The sequence below is a fragment of the Cherax quadricarinatus genome, chromosome 14, assembly GCF_038502225.1.
Source record: "Cherax quadricarinatus isolate ZL_2023a chromosome 14, ASM3850222v1, whole genome shotgun sequence".
In the NCBI taxonomy this organism is placed as follows: Eukaryota; Metazoa; Arthropoda; class Malacostraca; order Decapoda; family Parastacidae; genus Cherax; species Cherax quadricarinatus.
Window position 1 is genome coordinate 41,877,880 of NC_091305.1, and position 17,057 is coordinate 41,894,936.

Here is a 17,057-nt window from a genome sequence, read left to right on the forward strand (position 1 = left end):
CCAAATCTCCTGTCAACATTACCTGCCCGTCACCTTGACCATATAAAAGTCTCCATTCTGATGTTAATGCTTTACATTGTTGTACACTATGTGGCAGAACACATATCCAAGCTAAGGGACTGATTACCTCAAAACTACGTCTTGGGGGAGGGGTGATGGACTGTTACCTCCTGTATTCGACTGAAGAAGCCTACTGTGTATGCTAAACGTTTGGAAATAAGAATACCTAATTATTGCCCATGTGTCTTATTTATTAATTTGTCGGAATTATGTAAAATTATCATATTCACATGTGTATCTGTGTGTTTACATTTGATATCCTATTTTCACTTATATTTGTATTTAAATCACGGGATAGCAGCCAAATAAGTAACGCGGGTAATCTTATTCTCTGTGATTTTGTGATCTGAACTGACTAAATGTCAGCTGCTCGTAAACAACGCATCAGCAGCGTGTGTAACAACCCCGCCTCCCACACACAGCCTTAAAAGACTTGCTAGGCCCAGTGAGGCAGCAATATCTAGCTGACTGCAGCAGTGGTGACTGGACGTGGTAGGAGGGTTGACAGAGTTGGAAATATCCTTGCCACCACCACACCAATAATTGTTACTAGCATAACCATAGCTATAACGATCACCACCACAACCACAATGATCACAACCACGACAACTACAAACATGACGACCATGAGTGCCATCAACGACACTCGTCGCTGCCTCAAGCTCTGCGTAGACAGGGTAAGAAGACTTTTGTCCAGGTCATACAGGTACTTCTGTAAAGATAAACTGACAACTTACAAGTTAGAAAACGACTCACTGTTAGCGGACAGAGGATCGAGCCCCCACCGCTCTTTTTTCCCCCTAACGACCCTGATCATGACTCACACTTTAGACTTCACAGAGGAAAAGTTGGTAGAAGACACAATTCTGGGTCGTTGCTGCACAGACAGACAACTTTCTGTGTTTCCAGGTAACGGGGAAAAGGTCACTGAACTTAGTTTTAATGCTCCTCTGGTCCGATACATTTAATACAGTCTTCATGTAAACTAAAATAAAAATTATTGTTAGAATTATAATGTTAAAATATTCTATGAGTTATCGTTAAACTTTGTAAATTGTAGTTACAACTCTCAGCGAGTCAGTGTTGTAAGTCAGTAGCCAGGTGTGTGACCTCCCAATAACTGAGTCAGTAGTCAGGTGTGTGACCTCCCAATAACTGAGTCAGTAGCCAGGTGTGTGACCTCCCAATAACTAAGTCAGTAGTCAGATGCGTTTGAGTGCGACCTTCACGTAGCTGAGTCAGCAGTCAGGTGTGCCAGAATGAGACCTCACCATAGCTGAGTCAGCAGTCAGGTATGTCAGAATGTTACCTCCCCATAACTGAATCAGCAGTCAGATGTGTCAGCTCGTGACTTTCCCATAGCTTAGTCAGCAGTCAGGTGTGTCAGAATGAGACCTCACCATAGCTGAGTCAGCAGTCAGGTGTGTCAGAATGTGATCTCCCTATAACAGAGTCAGCAGTCAGGTGTGTCAGAATGTGACCTCACAATACCTGCGTCAGCAGTCAGGTTTGTCAGAATGTGACCTCACCATAGCTGAGTTAGCAGTCAGGTGTGTCAGAATGTGATCTCCCCATATCAGAGTCAGCAGTCAGGTGTGTCAGAATGTGATCTCCCCATAACTGAAACAGCAGTCAGGTGTGTCAGCATGTGACCTCCCCTTAGCTGAGTCAGCAGTCAGGTGTGTCAGAATGTGACCTCCCCATAGCTGAGTCAGCAGTCAGGTGTGTCAGAATGTAACCTCCCCATAACTGAATCAGCAGTCAGATGTGTCAGATTGTGACTTTCCGATAGCTGAGCCAGCAATCAGGTGTGTCAGAATGTGATCTCCCCATAACTGAGTCAGCAGTCAGGTGTGTCAGAATGTGATCTCCCCATAACTGACTCAGCAGTCAGGTGTATCAGAATGTGATCTCCCCATATCTGAGTCAGCAGTCAGCTGTGTCAGAATGAGATCTCCCCATAACTGAAACAGCAGTCAGGAGTGTCAGCATGTGACCTCCCCATAGCTGAGTCAGCAGTCGGGTGTGTCAGAATGTGACCTCCCAATAGCTGAGTCAGCATTCAGGTGTGTCAGAATATAACCTCCCCATAACTGAATCAGCAGTCAGATGCTTCAGAATGTGACTTCCCCATAGCTGAGTCAGCAGTCAGGTGTGTCAGAATGTGACCTCCCCATAGCTGAGTCAGCAGTCAGGTATGTCAGAATGCGACCTCCCCATAACCGACTCAGCAGGCAGGTGTGTTAGAGTGCAATCACCCCATAACTAAGTCAGGTGTGTCAGAATGTGATCTCACTATAATTTCAGTCAGCAGTCAGGTGTGTCAGAATGTGACCTCCCAATGCCTGCGTCAGCAGTCAGGTGTGTCAGAATGTGATCTCCCCATATCTGAGTCAGCAGTCAGGTGTGTCAGAATGTGATCTCCCCATAACTGAAACAGCAGTCAGGTGTGTCAGCATGTGACCTCCCCATAGCTGAGTCAGCAGTCAGGTGTGTCAGAATGTGACCTCCCCATAGCTGAGTCAGCAGTCAGGTGTGTCAGAATGTAACCTCCCCATAACTGAATCAGCAGTCAGATGTGTCAGATTGTGACTTTCCCATAGCTGAGCCAGTAATCAGGTGTGTCAGAATGTGATCTCCCCATAACTAAGTCAGCAGTCAGGTGTGTCAGAATGTGATCTCCCCATAACTGAGTCAGCAGTCAGGTGTGTCAGAATGTGATCTCCCCATATCTGAGTCAGCAGTCAGGTGTGTCAGAATGAGATCTCCCCATAACTGAAACAGTAATCAGGAGTGTCAGCATGTGACCTCCCCATAGCTGAGTCAGCAGTCAGGTTGTCAGAATGTAACCTCCCCATAACTGAATCAGCAGTCAGATGTTTCAGAATATGACTTCCCCATAGCTGAGTCAGCAGTCAGGTGTGTCAGAATGTGACATCCCCGTAGGTGAGTCAGCAGACAGGTGTGCCAGAATATGATCTCCCATAACTGAATCAGCAGGCAGGTGTGTCAGAATGTGACCTCCCCGTAGCTGAGTCAATAGTCAGGTGTGTCAGAATGTGATCTCCCCATAAGTGAGTCAGCTGTCAGGTGTGTCAGAATGTGACCTCCCCATAGCTGAGTCAGCAGTCAGGTGTGTCATAATATGACCTCCCCATAGCTGAGTCAGCAGTCAGGTGTGTCAGAATGTAACCTCCCCATAGCTGAGTCAGCAGTCAGGTATGTCAGAATGCGACCTCCCCATAACCGACTCAGCAGGCAGGTGTGTTAGAGTGTGATCACCCTATAACTAAGTCAGGTGTGTCAGAATGTGACCTCCCTATAACTTCAGTCAGCAGTCAGGTGTGTCAGAATGTGACCTCCCAATGCCTGCGTCAGCAGTCAGGTTTGTCAGAATGTAACCTCCCCATAACTGAATCAGCAGTCAGATGTGTCAGAATGTGACTTCCCCATAGCTGACTCAGCAGGCAGATGTGTTAGAATGTGACCTCCCCATAGCTAAGTCAGGTGTGTCAGAATGTGATCTCCTTATAACTGAATCAGCAGTCAGGTGTGTGAGAATGTGACCTCCCCACAGCTGAGTCAGCAGTCAGGTGTGTCAGTATGTAACCTACCCATAACTGAATCAGCAGTCAGGTGTGTCAGATTGTGACTTTGCCATAGCTGAGTCAGCAATCAGGAGTGTCAGAATGTGACCTCCCCATAGCTGAATCAGCAGTCAGGTGTGTCAGAATATGACCTCCCCATAACTGAATCAGCAGTCAGATGTGTCAGAATATGACTTTCCCATAGCTGAGTCAGCAGTCAGGTGTGTCAGAAAGTGACCTCTTCATAGTTGAGTCAGCAGTCAGGTGTGTCAGAATGTAACCTCCCCATAACTGAATCAGCAGTCAGATGTCTCAGAATGTGACTTCCCCATAGCTGAGTCAGCAGTCAGGTATGTCAGAAGGCGACCTCCCCATAACTGACTCAGCAGGCAGGTGCGTTAGAGTGTGACCACCCCATAACTAAGTCAGGTGTGTCAGAATGTGATCTCCCTATAACTGAGTCAGCAGTCAGGTGTGTCAGGATGTGACCTCCCCATAGCTGAATCAGCAGTCAGGTGTGTCAGAATATGACCTTCCAATACCTGCGTCATCAGTCAGGTTTGTCAGAATGTGACCTCCCCATAACTGAATCAGCAGTCATATGTGTCAGATTGTGACTTTCCCATAGCTGAGTCAGCAGTCAGGTGTGTCAGAATGTGACCTCTCCATAGCTGAGTCAGCAGTCAGGTGTGTCAGAATGTAACCTCCCCATAACTGAATCAGCAGTCAGATGTCTCAGAATGTGACCTCCCCATAGCTGAGTCAGCAGTCAGGTATGTCAGAAGGCGACCTCCCCATAACTGACTCAGCAGGCAGGTGCGTTGGAGTGTGACCTCCCCATAACTAAGTCAGGTGTGTCAGAATGTGATCTCCCTATAACTGAGTCAGCAGTCAGGTGTGTCAGGATGTGACCTCCCCATAGCTGAGTCAGCAGTCAGGTGTGTCAGAAAGTAACCTCCCCATAACTGAATCAGCAATCAGGTGTGTCAGATTGTGACTTTCCCATAGCTGAGTCAGCAGTCAGGTGTGACAGAATGTGACCTCCCCGTAGCTGAGTCAGCAGACAGGTGTGCCAGAATATGATCTCCCATAACTGAGTCAGCAGGCAGGTGTGTCAGAATGTGACCTTACTATAGCTGAGTCAGCAGTCAGGTGTGTCAGAATGTGATCTCCCCATAACTGAATCAGCAGTCAGGTGTGTCAGAATGTGACCTCCCCATAGCTGAGTCAGCAGTCAGGTGTGTCAGAATGTAACCTCCCCATAACTGAGTCAGCAGTCAGGTGTGTCAGAATGTGATCTCCCCATAACTGAATCAACAGTTAGGTGTGTCAGATTGTGACTTTCCCAAAGCTGAGTCAGCAGTCAGGTGTGTCAGAATGTAACCTCCCCATAACTGAGTCAGCAGTCAGGTGTGTCAGGATGTGACCTCCCCCTAATTGAGTCAGCAGTCAGGTGTGTCAGAATGTAACCTCCCCATAACTGAATCAGCAGTCAGGTGTGTCAGATTGTGACTTTCCCATAGCTGAGTCAGCAGTCAGGTGTGTCAGAATGTGACCTCACCATAGCTGAGTCAGCAGTCAGGTGTGTCAGAATGTGATCTCCCGTTAACTGAATCAGCAGTCAGGTGTGTCAGAATGTGACTTTCCCATAGCTGAGTCAGCAGTCAGGTGTGTCAGAATGTAACCTCCCTATAAGTGAATCAGCAGTCAGGTGTGTCAGATTGTGACTTTCCCATAGCTGAGTCAGCAGTCAGGTGTGTCAGAATGTGACCTCACCATAGCTGAGTCAGCAGTCAGGTGTGTCAGAATGTGACCTCCCCATAGCTGAGTCAGCAGACAGGTGTGTTATAATTTGATCTCCCTATAACTGAGTCAGTAGTCAGGTGTGTCAGAATGTGGCCTTTCTATAGGTGAGTCAGCAGTCAGGTGTGTCAGAATGTGACCTCCCCATAACTGACTCAGCAGGCAGGTGTGTTAGAGTGTTATCATCCCATAACTAAGTCAGGTGTGTCAGAATGTGATCTCCCTATAATTGAGTCAGCAGTCAGGTGTGTCAGAATGTGACCTCCCAAAGCTGAGTCAGCAGTCAGGTGTGTCAGAATGTGACCTCACCATATCTGAGTCAGCAGTCAGGTGTGTCAGAATGTGACCTCCCCATAACTGACTCAGCAGGCAGGTGTGTTAGTGTGACCTCCCCATAGCTATGTTAGGTGTGTAAGAATGTGATCTCCCTATAACTGAGTCAGCAGTCAGGTGTGTCAGAATGTGACCTCCCCATAGCTGAGTCAGCAGTCATGTGTGTCAGAATGTGACCTCCTCATAACTGAGTCAGCAGTCAGGTGTGTCAGAATGTATCCTCCCCATAACATAGCAGTCAGGTGTGTTAGAGTGTGACCTCCCCATAGCTGAGTCAGCAGTCAGGTGTGTTAGAGTGTGACCTCCCCATAGCTGAATCAGCAGTCAGGTGTGTCAGAATTTGACCTCCCAAAGCTGAGTCAGCCGCCAGGTGTGTCAGAATGTGACCTCCCCATAGCTGAGTCAGCAGTCAGGTGTGTTAGAGTGTGACCTCCCCGTAGCTGAATCAGCAGTCAGGTGTGTCAGAATGTGACCTCCCAAAGCTGAGTCAGCAGTCAGGTGTGTCAGAATGTGACCTCCCCATAGCTGAGTCAGCAGTCAGGTGTGTTAGAGTGTGACCTCCCCGTAGCTGAATCAGCAGTCAGGTGTGTCAGAATGTGACCTCCCAAAGCTGAGTCAGCAGTCAGGTGTGTCAGAATGTGACCTCCCCATAGCTGAGTCAGCAGTCAGGTGTGTTAGAGTGTGACCTCCCCGTAGCTGAATCAGCAGTCAGGTGTGTCAGAATGTAAGCTCCCCGTAACTGAATGAGGAATCAGTAAATGTGGACACAATTATGGCAACTTGTTCTAATTCACTGAATCAGTTGTTACTGACACGTTCGGTACGCGATTCACTGAATCTCAATCACAGTCATGGATACTTGTTAACCCCGAGGGTCGTCACGCAGCGCATGGGGAAGTGGAGGCGGTCAGGTTCGATCCATGGAAGGGGAGGAGAGACTTAGTTCCTTGCATCAAGAACCCCGCTCACAGGCATCAAAAACTACTCATCGGCATCAAGAACCCCTCTCAGGCATCAAGAACCCCTCTCAGGCATCAAGAAACCCTCACAGGCATCAAGAAACCCTCACAGGCATCAGAACCCCTCTCTAACATCAGGAACCCCTCTCAGGCATCAAAAAGCCCCTCTCAGGCATCGAAAAGCCCCTCTCAGGCATCAAGAACCCCTCTCAGGCATCAAGAACCCCTCACAGGCATCAAGAACTACTCATCGGCATCAAGAACTTTTCGCTAGCATCAAGAACCTCTCTCAGGCATCAAGAACTCTTCTCAGGCATCAAGAACTCTTCTCAGGCATCAAGAACTTCTCTCAGGCATCAAGAACCCTTTGCCGATATCAGAACCCCTCACTAGCATCAAGAAACCCTTGCTGGCATCAAGAACCCATCGCCTGCATCAAAAACCCCTCGCTGGTATCAAGAACCCCTCCCTGGTATCAAGAACCCCTAGCTTGCATCAAGAACCCCTCGCCTGCATCAAAACCCCCTCGCTGATATCAAGAACCCCTCGCTGGTATCAAGAACCCCTCGCCTGCACCAAGAACCCGTCGCTGGTATCAAGAACCCCTCGCTTGCATCAAAAACCCCTCTCCTGCATCAAGAACCCCTCTCCTGCATCAAGAACCCCTCGCTGGTTTCAAGAATCCCCTGCCGACATTAAGAATCCCTCGTAGGTGTCAAAAACCTCTCGCAGGTTTCTAGAACTCTCCGGCATCAATTAACTCTCGCCGGCATCAAAAACCCCTCGCCGGCATCAAAAGCCCCTAGCTGACATCAAGAACCTTGCTACCGAAGTGGCTAGTTTATTGCGCATCCCACATCCATCCTGTGGACGGTAGCGCAAGAGTATATAGATACACAAAAGGCCCAGGAACTGGGCCCCAAAATGGGGTAACAGATGTACATCTGGATTTATATCTACAGTTCACTTACCTGTTACAAGCAAATTTAAGAAGTTTGCTTAATATATCTGGTATTTTATTTTCATTAATAATATATCTTGACATGTCACATAGGTTATTATACTGTCTATCTCTGTATTCCTCAATAAGTGGACGATTAAGCACATAGTGTTCAAGATACTTTGCATTTAGTTTGATCATCATCTGTGTGTCTGCCAAACTGCCAGAAGTACTTGTAACCAAGCCTAAGCCTGGCCACTACAACATCAGTCAGTCTGTTCACATTGCAAGTTGCTCCATAAACATACTTATCTACGTTCATGTTATCATAGTGGGTTATAGATCTACTCAGGCTTCTAATTGTCAACATAATGGTGCATCGGTGTACCATTATGTTGGTTGTGAGACAGTCCCACACCAGTATTCCTGCACCACGATTACTAATTTTAATACATGTTACGCAGGTGATGCCACCTAGGTTGCAGGGTGACAGGTGTGGGGATGTTACTTGGTTCTCCCAGGTTAAAGACAACGAGGGTGATTCTTCACAAACTGAAAAATAATTTTCATGCTTATATTGACGTAAATAAAGGAGATTCTCGCTATTTTAAATTGCTTTTTCTTGTTTTGTGTTTCCCGTGTGATGACTGACACGGTGTGGGGTGCTCCGTGTGTGATGACTGACACGGTGTGGGGTGCACCGTGTGTGATGACTGACACGGTGTGGGGTGGCAGTGGTGGCCTCATATTTACGTCGAAGGCAAATCTCCACCCTACAGAATTGAAGGATCAATGGTAGACATTGTAAAACTCCTGACCTCCAAACTTGGCTTCTGGTGAGTCATGTGTTGTGTGTGTGTGTGTGTGTGTGTGTGTGTGTGTGTGTGTGTGTGTGTGTGTGTGTGTGTGTGTGTGTGTGTGTGTGTGTAAGTGTATGTGTGTTTGTGTGTGTATGTATCCATCTTCATGTCGTTCTAGGGGTGACGTCTTACCTTCTGGTCACTCCTTCCTATCCTCGTGGGCTCTGTCATACCTGCTCTTCAAGCTGTGTTTGGAGCATCCCTCCACTATTTTTACCTCGAGGTCATTTCACTTTCTGACCACACTGAGACTGAAAAAAAACTTTTTAACATCCCTGTGGTTCATCTGAATCTTTAACTTGTAGCTGTGTCCCAGAGTACCAATCACTCTCTATCTTATGAATCTCCTTGAATATTTTGTATATTTTTTGGTATGTATATGTGTGTATTTTCATGTAATTTCTCTTAGTATCAGTTAATATCCTACACACGACATTTTGATGGTACGAGCCCAGAGCACAGGCATTACAGACGTCAATAAGAGTCTTCACTAAACTGCAGTAAGTAGCTTGTGGTAATTTTGGACACTACAAAGCACAATCAGTACGTATTCCATTTATTTATTTAGTTATGAGAAACATTAAACTGGTGTGAGTCATTCAGTGCAAGGAGCAGTGAAGAAACACGTTTCCTCCCTGTAAACACCTAGTTATTACCTAACTATTTACACAATAGTTTATCCAGTTGATGCAGAATGTGGACACACGGGAATCAGGAAGACATCAACATCAACATCACTAATAAGTTGAAATATAACTTTTTTGTAATTTTTTTACGTTAATTTATATTCTAAGGCTATAAATGAACCTCAGCCAAGAACAAGCAATTGCCAAGGCAAGTACCACGACAGACAATTACCAAGGCAAGTACCACAACAGACAATTACCAAGGCAAGTACCACAACAGACAATTACCAAGGCAAGTACCTCAACAGACAATTACCAAGGCAAGTACCACGACAGGCAATTACCAAGGCAAGCACCAGAACAGACAATTACCAAGGCAAGTACCACGACAGACAATTACCAAGGCAAGTACCACAACAGACAATTACCAAGGCAAGTACCACGACAGACAATTACCAAGGCAAGTACCACAACAGACAATTACCAAGGCAAGTACCACAGCAGACAATTACCAAGGCAAGTACCACAATTGACAATTACCAAGGCAAGTACCACGACAGACAATTACCAAGGCAAGTACCACAACAGACAATTACCAAGGCAAGTACCACGACAGGCAATTACCAAGGCAAGTACCACAACAGACAATTACCAAGGCAAGTACCACAACAGACAATTACCAAGGCAAGTACCACAATAGACAATTACCAAGGCAAGTACCACAGCAGACAATTACCAAGGCAAGTACCACAATTGACAATTACCAAGGCAAGTACCACGACAGACAATTACCAAGGCAAGTACCACAACAGACAATTACCAAGGCAAGTACCACGACAGGCAATTACCAAGGCAAGTACCACAACAGACAATTACCAAGGCAAGTACCACAACAGACAATTACCAAGGCAAGTACCACAATAGACAATTACCAAGGCAAGTACCACAACAGACAATTACCAAAGCAAGTACCACAACAGACAATTACCAAGGCAAGTACCACGACAGGCAATTACCAAGGCAAGCACCAGAACAGACAATTACCAAGGCAAGTACCACGACAGACAATTACCAAGGCAAGTACCACAGCAGACAATTACCAAGGCAAGTACCACAACAGACAATTACCAAGGCAAGTACCACGACAGACAATTACCAAGGCAAGTACCACGACAGGCAATTACCAAGGCAAGCACCAGAACAGACAATTACCAAGGCAAGTACCACAACAGACAATTACCAAGGCAAGTACCACGACAGGCAATTACCAAGGCAAGTACCACAACAGACAATTACCAAGGCAAGTACCACAACAGACAATTACCAAGGCAAGTACCACAACAGACAATTACCAAGGCAAGTACCACAACAGGCAATTACCAAGGCTAGTACTACGACAGGCAATTACCAAGGCAAGTACCACGACAGGCAATTACCAAGGCAAGTACCACAACAGGCAATTACCAAGGCTAGTACTACGACAGGCAATTACCAAGGCAAGTACCACGACAGGCAATTACCAAGGCAAGTACCACAGCAGACAATTTCCAAGGCAAGTACCACAACAGACAATTACCAAGGCAAGTACCACAACAGACAATAAGTTAACCACTTGTCTCTCTGGTGGTGGGGAAGAAATTTGAAAGTGGGATTCTAAGACTTGGGTAGAAGGGAGTCGGGCGGTCAATATTAGGATTATTGTAATCATTGGGTCATACAGCGCCTGGGGAAATAAAAAAAAATAATCAAGCTTGATCCGCGGTAAAGGAAGAGTAGCTCCAGTTATGTGGATCAAGAGTCCCTCTCCAGCATAAAAGGTACATCACCCTTCCTTGAAGTGCTCTGCATCAACAGTGTTAATGTTTATAGTTGAAAGTAGTTTTATTGGTTAATTTTTGTTAATACGCCACAGCTGTCATCCACTCATTGGTGAGTTAACATGACTCACGGAATCGTAATAACACAGATAAATAACACTTATAACTTGCATTTGTGGTCACAGTGGTGGCTCATGCTAACCTCCCTATGGTGTTTCAATATATCTAAATGGATGGATGTTATTGTAGCCAGCTGGCACAGTGACCACGCACTGGCCTGGAGTTTTACAACTCACTTTCCGTGAGTTCGATTCCCACCCGTTTCGTGATAGGATTGATGAGGTAATTTCTGTTGATATACCACAACTATCATCCACTCATTAGTATGATTTCGTGTGTTAATTTCTATTCGAACATTGACTGATCATGTGCTCTCAGTGTTAATCGGCGTGTTAACTGTTATTTCTGTACCAGCGTGATCATTGGCTTTCAACAGTGTTAACTGCTGTGTTAACTTCTGCTTCTATATTGTTACCATCATCCACTCCTAGTCCTATAGTCCTACGACCTGCCTTTACTGCTCCTCCTCCCGCCTCTCTTGTCCCGTCCCTGCCAGCTAGCCTATATATACTGGCTCCTTCTCTCCTTTCCGTCATTCTTATTCATTCAGTAACTATAATGGTTATAAATGAACATAATTTTTAAACGGGTGGACCGGTAAACCAGCGGAAGGCCTCGGTCAGATGACCAAAGCTCCAAAGGAGAGTCATCATCTGACTAAGACCCGAGTCAGGAAACACTTGTCATGTTTCCTGGCGAACCTTACCTAACCTAACCTTCTTTAAGTCAGTGTGATTTTGTAAATGGTCCAAGCCGGACCGAAACGTCGTCGTAAGCTCCTCTCTCCTATGTTCAGGTTACTTGTGTATTGTTCCAGTCACGATATTGCGCATTTTTATTCTTTACTTGGTATTCTGGAATGAGTTATAGCTGTGTATATTGTAAATACCTTTAATAAATTGCCTAAGACGGTAGAACTTTCATGACTGCCGTCTTGTGTTTGGCCGCAGCTACGAGTTCGTGGTTCCAAAGGACCGTGTGTTTGGCAACAGGATGAGCAACGGCTCTTGGACCGGCATGATGGGGCTGCTCGTCAGAAAGGTTGGTCAGTCTGTTGTTCCGCGACCCTCTTGTTCCAACGCACGTCTCCTTTGTCCCAACGCACGTCTCCTTTGCCCCAACGCATGTCCCCCTTATTCCAACGCACGTCCCCCTTGTTCCAACGCACGTCCCCCTTGTTCCAACGCACGTCCCCCTTGTTCCAACGCACGTCCTCCTTGTTCCAATGCACGTCCCACTTGTTCCAATGCACGTCTCCCTTGTTCCAACGCACGTCCCCCTTGTTCCAACGCACGTCCCCCTTGTTCCAACGCACGTCCCACTTGCTCCAACGCACGTCTCCTTTGTCCCAACGCACGTCCCCCTTGTTCCAACGCACGTCCCATTTGTTCCAACGCACGTCTCCTTTGTCCCAACGCACGTCCCCCTTGTTCCAACGTAATTCCCTCTTGTTCCAACGCACGTTCCTCTTGTTCCAACGCACGTCTCCTTTGCCCCAACGCACGTCCCCTTGTTCCAGCGCACGTCCCCCTTATTCCAACGCACGTCCCTTTGTTCCAACGCACGTCTCCTTTGTCCCAACGCACGTCCCCCTTGTTCCAACGCACGTCCCTCTTGTTCCAACGCACGTGCCTCTTGTTCCAACACACGTCTCCTTTGTCCCAACGCACGTCCCCCTTGTTCCAACGCACGTCCCTCTTGTTCCAACGCACGTGCCTCTTGTTCCAACACACGTCTCCTTTGTCCCAACGCACGTCCCCCTTGTTCCAACGCACGTCCCTCTTGTTCCAACGCACGTGCCTCTTGTTCCAACGCACGTCTCCTTTGCCCCAACGCACGTCCCCTTGTTCCAACGCATGTCCCCCTTGTTCCAACGCACGATCCTTTGTTCCAACGCACGTCTCCTTTGTCCCAACGCACGTTCTCCTTGTTCCAACGCACGTCCCTCTTGTTCCAGCGCACGTCCCCATTGTTCCAACGCACGTCTCCTTGTTCCAACGCACGTCTCCTTGTTCCAACGCACGTCTCCTCTGTCCCAACGCACGTCCCCTTTGCTCCAACGCACGTCCCTCTTGTTCCAACGCACGTCCCCCTTCTTCCAAAGCACGTTCCCCTTGTTCCAACGCACGTCCCCCTTGTTCCAACGCACGTCCCCATTGTTCTAAAGCACGTCCCACTTGTTCCAACGCACGTCCCCCTTGTTCCAACGCATGTCCCCCTTGTTCCAACGCACGTCCCACTTGTTCCAACGCACGTCCCTCTTATTCCAGCGGACGTCTTCTTTGCCCCAACGCAGGTCACCTTGTTCCAACGCATGTCCCCCTTGTTCCAAAGCACGTCCCCTTGTTCCAACGCACATCTCCTTTGTCCCAACGCACGTCCCCCTTGTTCCAACGCACGTCCACCTTGTTCCAACGCACGTCCCTCTAGTTCCAAAGCACGTCCCCTTGTTCCAACCCACGTCCCTTTGTTCCAGCGCACGTCCCCCTTGTTCCAACGCACGTCCCCTTGTTCCAACGCACGTCTCCCTTGTTACAACGCACGTCCCTTTGTTCCAACGCTCGTCCCCTTGTTCCAGCGCACGTCCCCCTATTTCCAACGCACGTCCCATTGTTCCAACGCACGTCCCCCTTGTTCCAACGCACGTCTCCTTGTTTCAACGCACGTCTCCTTTGTCCCAACGCACGTCCCCCTTGCTCCAACGCACGTCCCCCTTGTTCCAACGCAGGTCCCCTTTGTTCCAAAGCACGCCCCCTTGTTCCAACGCACGTCCCATTGTTCCAACGCACGTCCCTCTTGTTCCAACGTACTTCCCTCTTGTTCCAACGCACGTCCCCCTTGTTCCAACGCACGTCCCCTTGTTCCAACGCATGTCCCCCTTGTTCCAACGCACGTCCCACTTGTTCCAACGCACGTCTCCTTTGTTCCAACGCACGTCCACTTTGTTCCAACGCACGTTCCCCTTGTTCCAACTCACGTCCCTCTTGTTCCAGCGCACGTCTTCTTTGCCCCAACGCAGGTCACCTTGTTCCAACGCACTTCCCATTTGTTCCAAAGCACGTCCCCTTGTTCCAACGCACATCTCCTTTGTCCCAACGCACGTCCCTCTTGTTCCAACGCACGTCCACCTTGTTCTAACGCACGTCCCTCTAGTTCCAAAGCACGTTCCCTTGTTCCAACGCACGTCCCCTTGTTCCAGCGCACGTCCCCCTTGTTGCAACGCACGTCCCCTTGTTCCAACGCACGTCCCCCTTGTTTCAAAGCACGTCTCCCTTGTTACAACGCACGTCTCTTTGTTCCAACGCTCGCCCCCTTGTTCCAGCGCACGTCCCCCTTGTTCCAAGGCACGTCCCATTGTTTCAACGCACGTCCCCTTGTTCCAACGCACGTCTCCCTTGTTCCAACGCACGTCCCTTTGTTCCAACGCTCGTCCCCTTGTTCTAGCGCACGTCCTCTTGTTCCAACGCACGTTCCCTTGTTCCAACGCACGTCCCCCTTGTTCCAACGCACGCCTCCCTTGCTCCAACGCACGTCCCCCTTGTTCCAACGCACGTCCCCCTTGTTCCAACGCACGCCTCCCTTGCTCCAACGCACGTCCCCCTTGTTCCAACGCACGTCCCCTTGTTCCAGCGCACGTCATCCTTGTTCAAACGCACGTCCCCCTTGTTCCAAAGCACGTCCCCTTATTCCAACGCACGTCCCCTTGTTCTAGCGCACGTCCACCTTGTTCCAACGCACCTTCTCCTTGTTCCAACGAACATCTCCCTTGTTCCAACGCACGTCCCCCTTGTTCCAACGCACGTCCCTTTGTTCCAACGCACGTCCCCTTGTTCCAGCGCACGTCCCCTTGTTCCAGCGCGCGTCCCCTTGTTTCAACGCACGTCCCATTGTTCCAGCGCACTTCCCTCTTGTTTCAACGCACGTCCCACTTGTTCCAGCGCACGTCCCCCTTGTTCCAAAGAACGTCCCACTTGTTCTAACGCACGTTCCACTTGTTCCAACGCACGTCCCCTTGTTCCAACGCACGTCCCCCATGTTCCAAAGCACGTCCCACTTGTTCCAACGCACGTCCTCCTTGTTCCATCGCACGTCCTCTTGTTCCAACGCACGTCTGCCTTGTTCCATCGCACGTCCTCTTGTTCCAACGCTCGTCCCCCTTGTTCCAACGCACTTCTCCCTTATTTCAACGCACGTCTCTGTTGCTCTATTGTTCCAGTACACATCTGTTGTTCCATTCCCCCCACACATTAACAGCTTCACTAATAACAACCTCAGACACAAATACAACACTGCCCAGGTGTCGACCACACTGTTTTGAACAAGTCAGTCTGGACCATCATTTTGTTTAATAATGGATTTCACTGACCAGTTCAAACGTTTGTTTTAAATCAAACGTTCTTTGCTATAATCGTTTTTCTATTACTGTTTATCCTGTGAATCATGATAACCTGTGAAACTTGAGAACCTGTGAATCATGAGAACCTGTGAATCATGAGAACCTGTGAATCATGAGAACCTGTGAATCATGAGAACCTGTGAATCATGAGAACCTGTGAATCTTGAGATCCTGTGACTCTTGAGAACCTGTGAATCATGAGAACCTGTGAAACTTGAGAACCTGTGAATCATGAGAACCTGTGAATTATGGGAACATGTGAATCCTCAGAACCTGTGAATCATCAAAGCCTGCGAATCCTGAGAACCTGTGAATCATGAGAACCTGTCAATCATGAGAACCTGTCAATCATGAGAACCTGTGAATTATGGGAACACGTGAATCCTCAGAACCTGTGAATCATCAAAGCCTGCGAATCCTGAGAACCTGTGAATCATAAGAACCTGTGAATCATGAGAACCTGTCAATCATGAGAACCTGTGAATCATAAGAACCTGTGAATCATGAGAACCTGTCAATCATGAGAACCTGTGAATCATGAGAACCTGTGAATCATGAGAACCTGTGAATCTTGAGATCCTGTGACTCTTGAGAACCTGTGAATCATGAGAACCTGTGAAACTTGAGAACCTGTGAATCACAAGAACCTGTGAATTATGGGAACATGTGAATCCTCAGAACCTGTGAATCATCAAAGCCTGCGAATCCTGAGAACCTGTGAATCATGAGAACCTGTCAATCATGAGAACCTGTGAATCATAAGAACCTGTGAATCATGAGAACCTGTCAATCATGAGAACCTGTGAATCATAAGAACATAAGAACCTGTGAATCATGAGAACCTGTGAATCTTGAGAACCTGTGAATTATGAGAACCTGTGAATCATGAGATCCTGTGAATCATGAGAACCTGTGAATCATGAGAACCTGTGAATCATGAGAACCTGTGAATCTTGAGAACCTGTGAATCATGAGAACCTGTGAATCATGAGATCCTGTGAATCATGAGAACCTGTGAATCATGAGAACCTGTGAATCATGAGAACCTGTGAATCTTGAGAACCTGTGAATCATGAGAACCTGTGAATCATGAGATCCTGTGAATCATGAGAACCTGTGAATCATGAGAACCTGTGAATCATGAGAACCTGTGAATCATGAGATCCTGTGAATCATGAGAACCTGTGAATCATGAGAACCTGTGAATCATGAGAACCTGTGACTCTTGAGAACCTGTGAATCATTAGAACCTGTGAATCATTAGAACCTCTGAATCCTCAGAACCTGTGAATCCTCAGAACCTCTGAATTCTGAGATCCTGTGAATCATTAGAACCTATGAGTCTTGAGAACCTGTGAATCATGAGAACCTGTGAATTATGAGAACCTGTGAATTATGAGAACCTGTGAATCATGAGAATCTGTGAATCATTCGAACCTGTGAATCATTAGAACCTGTGAATCTTGAGAACCTGTGAATCATTAGAACCTGTGAGTCTTTAGGACCTGTGAATCATGAGAACCTGTGAATCATGAGAACCTGTGAATCATTAGAAC

The 17,057-nt window shown here is 47.6% G+C and overlaps 1 protein-coding gene across 1 annotated transcript in view; it reads left to right on the forward strand.

The window, feature by feature from the left end:
- The first annotated feature begins 528 nt into the window (after positions 1-528).
- The window catches only part of LOC128698435 (uncharacterized), a 44,244-nt gene continuing 27,715 nt past the window's right edge, over positions 529-17,057 (forward strand). Inside the window, exons 1-3 of the mRNA XM_070085032.1 lie at positions 529-737; positions 8,418-8,518; positions 12,056-12,146. Of these exons, the coding sequence (XP_069941133.1) occupies positions 651-737; positions 8,418-8,518; positions 12,056-12,146 (279 nt within the window). The 5' untranslated portion in view covers positions 529-650. The remainder of the gene's footprint in view (positions 738-8,417; positions 8,519-12,055; positions 12,147-17,057) is intronic.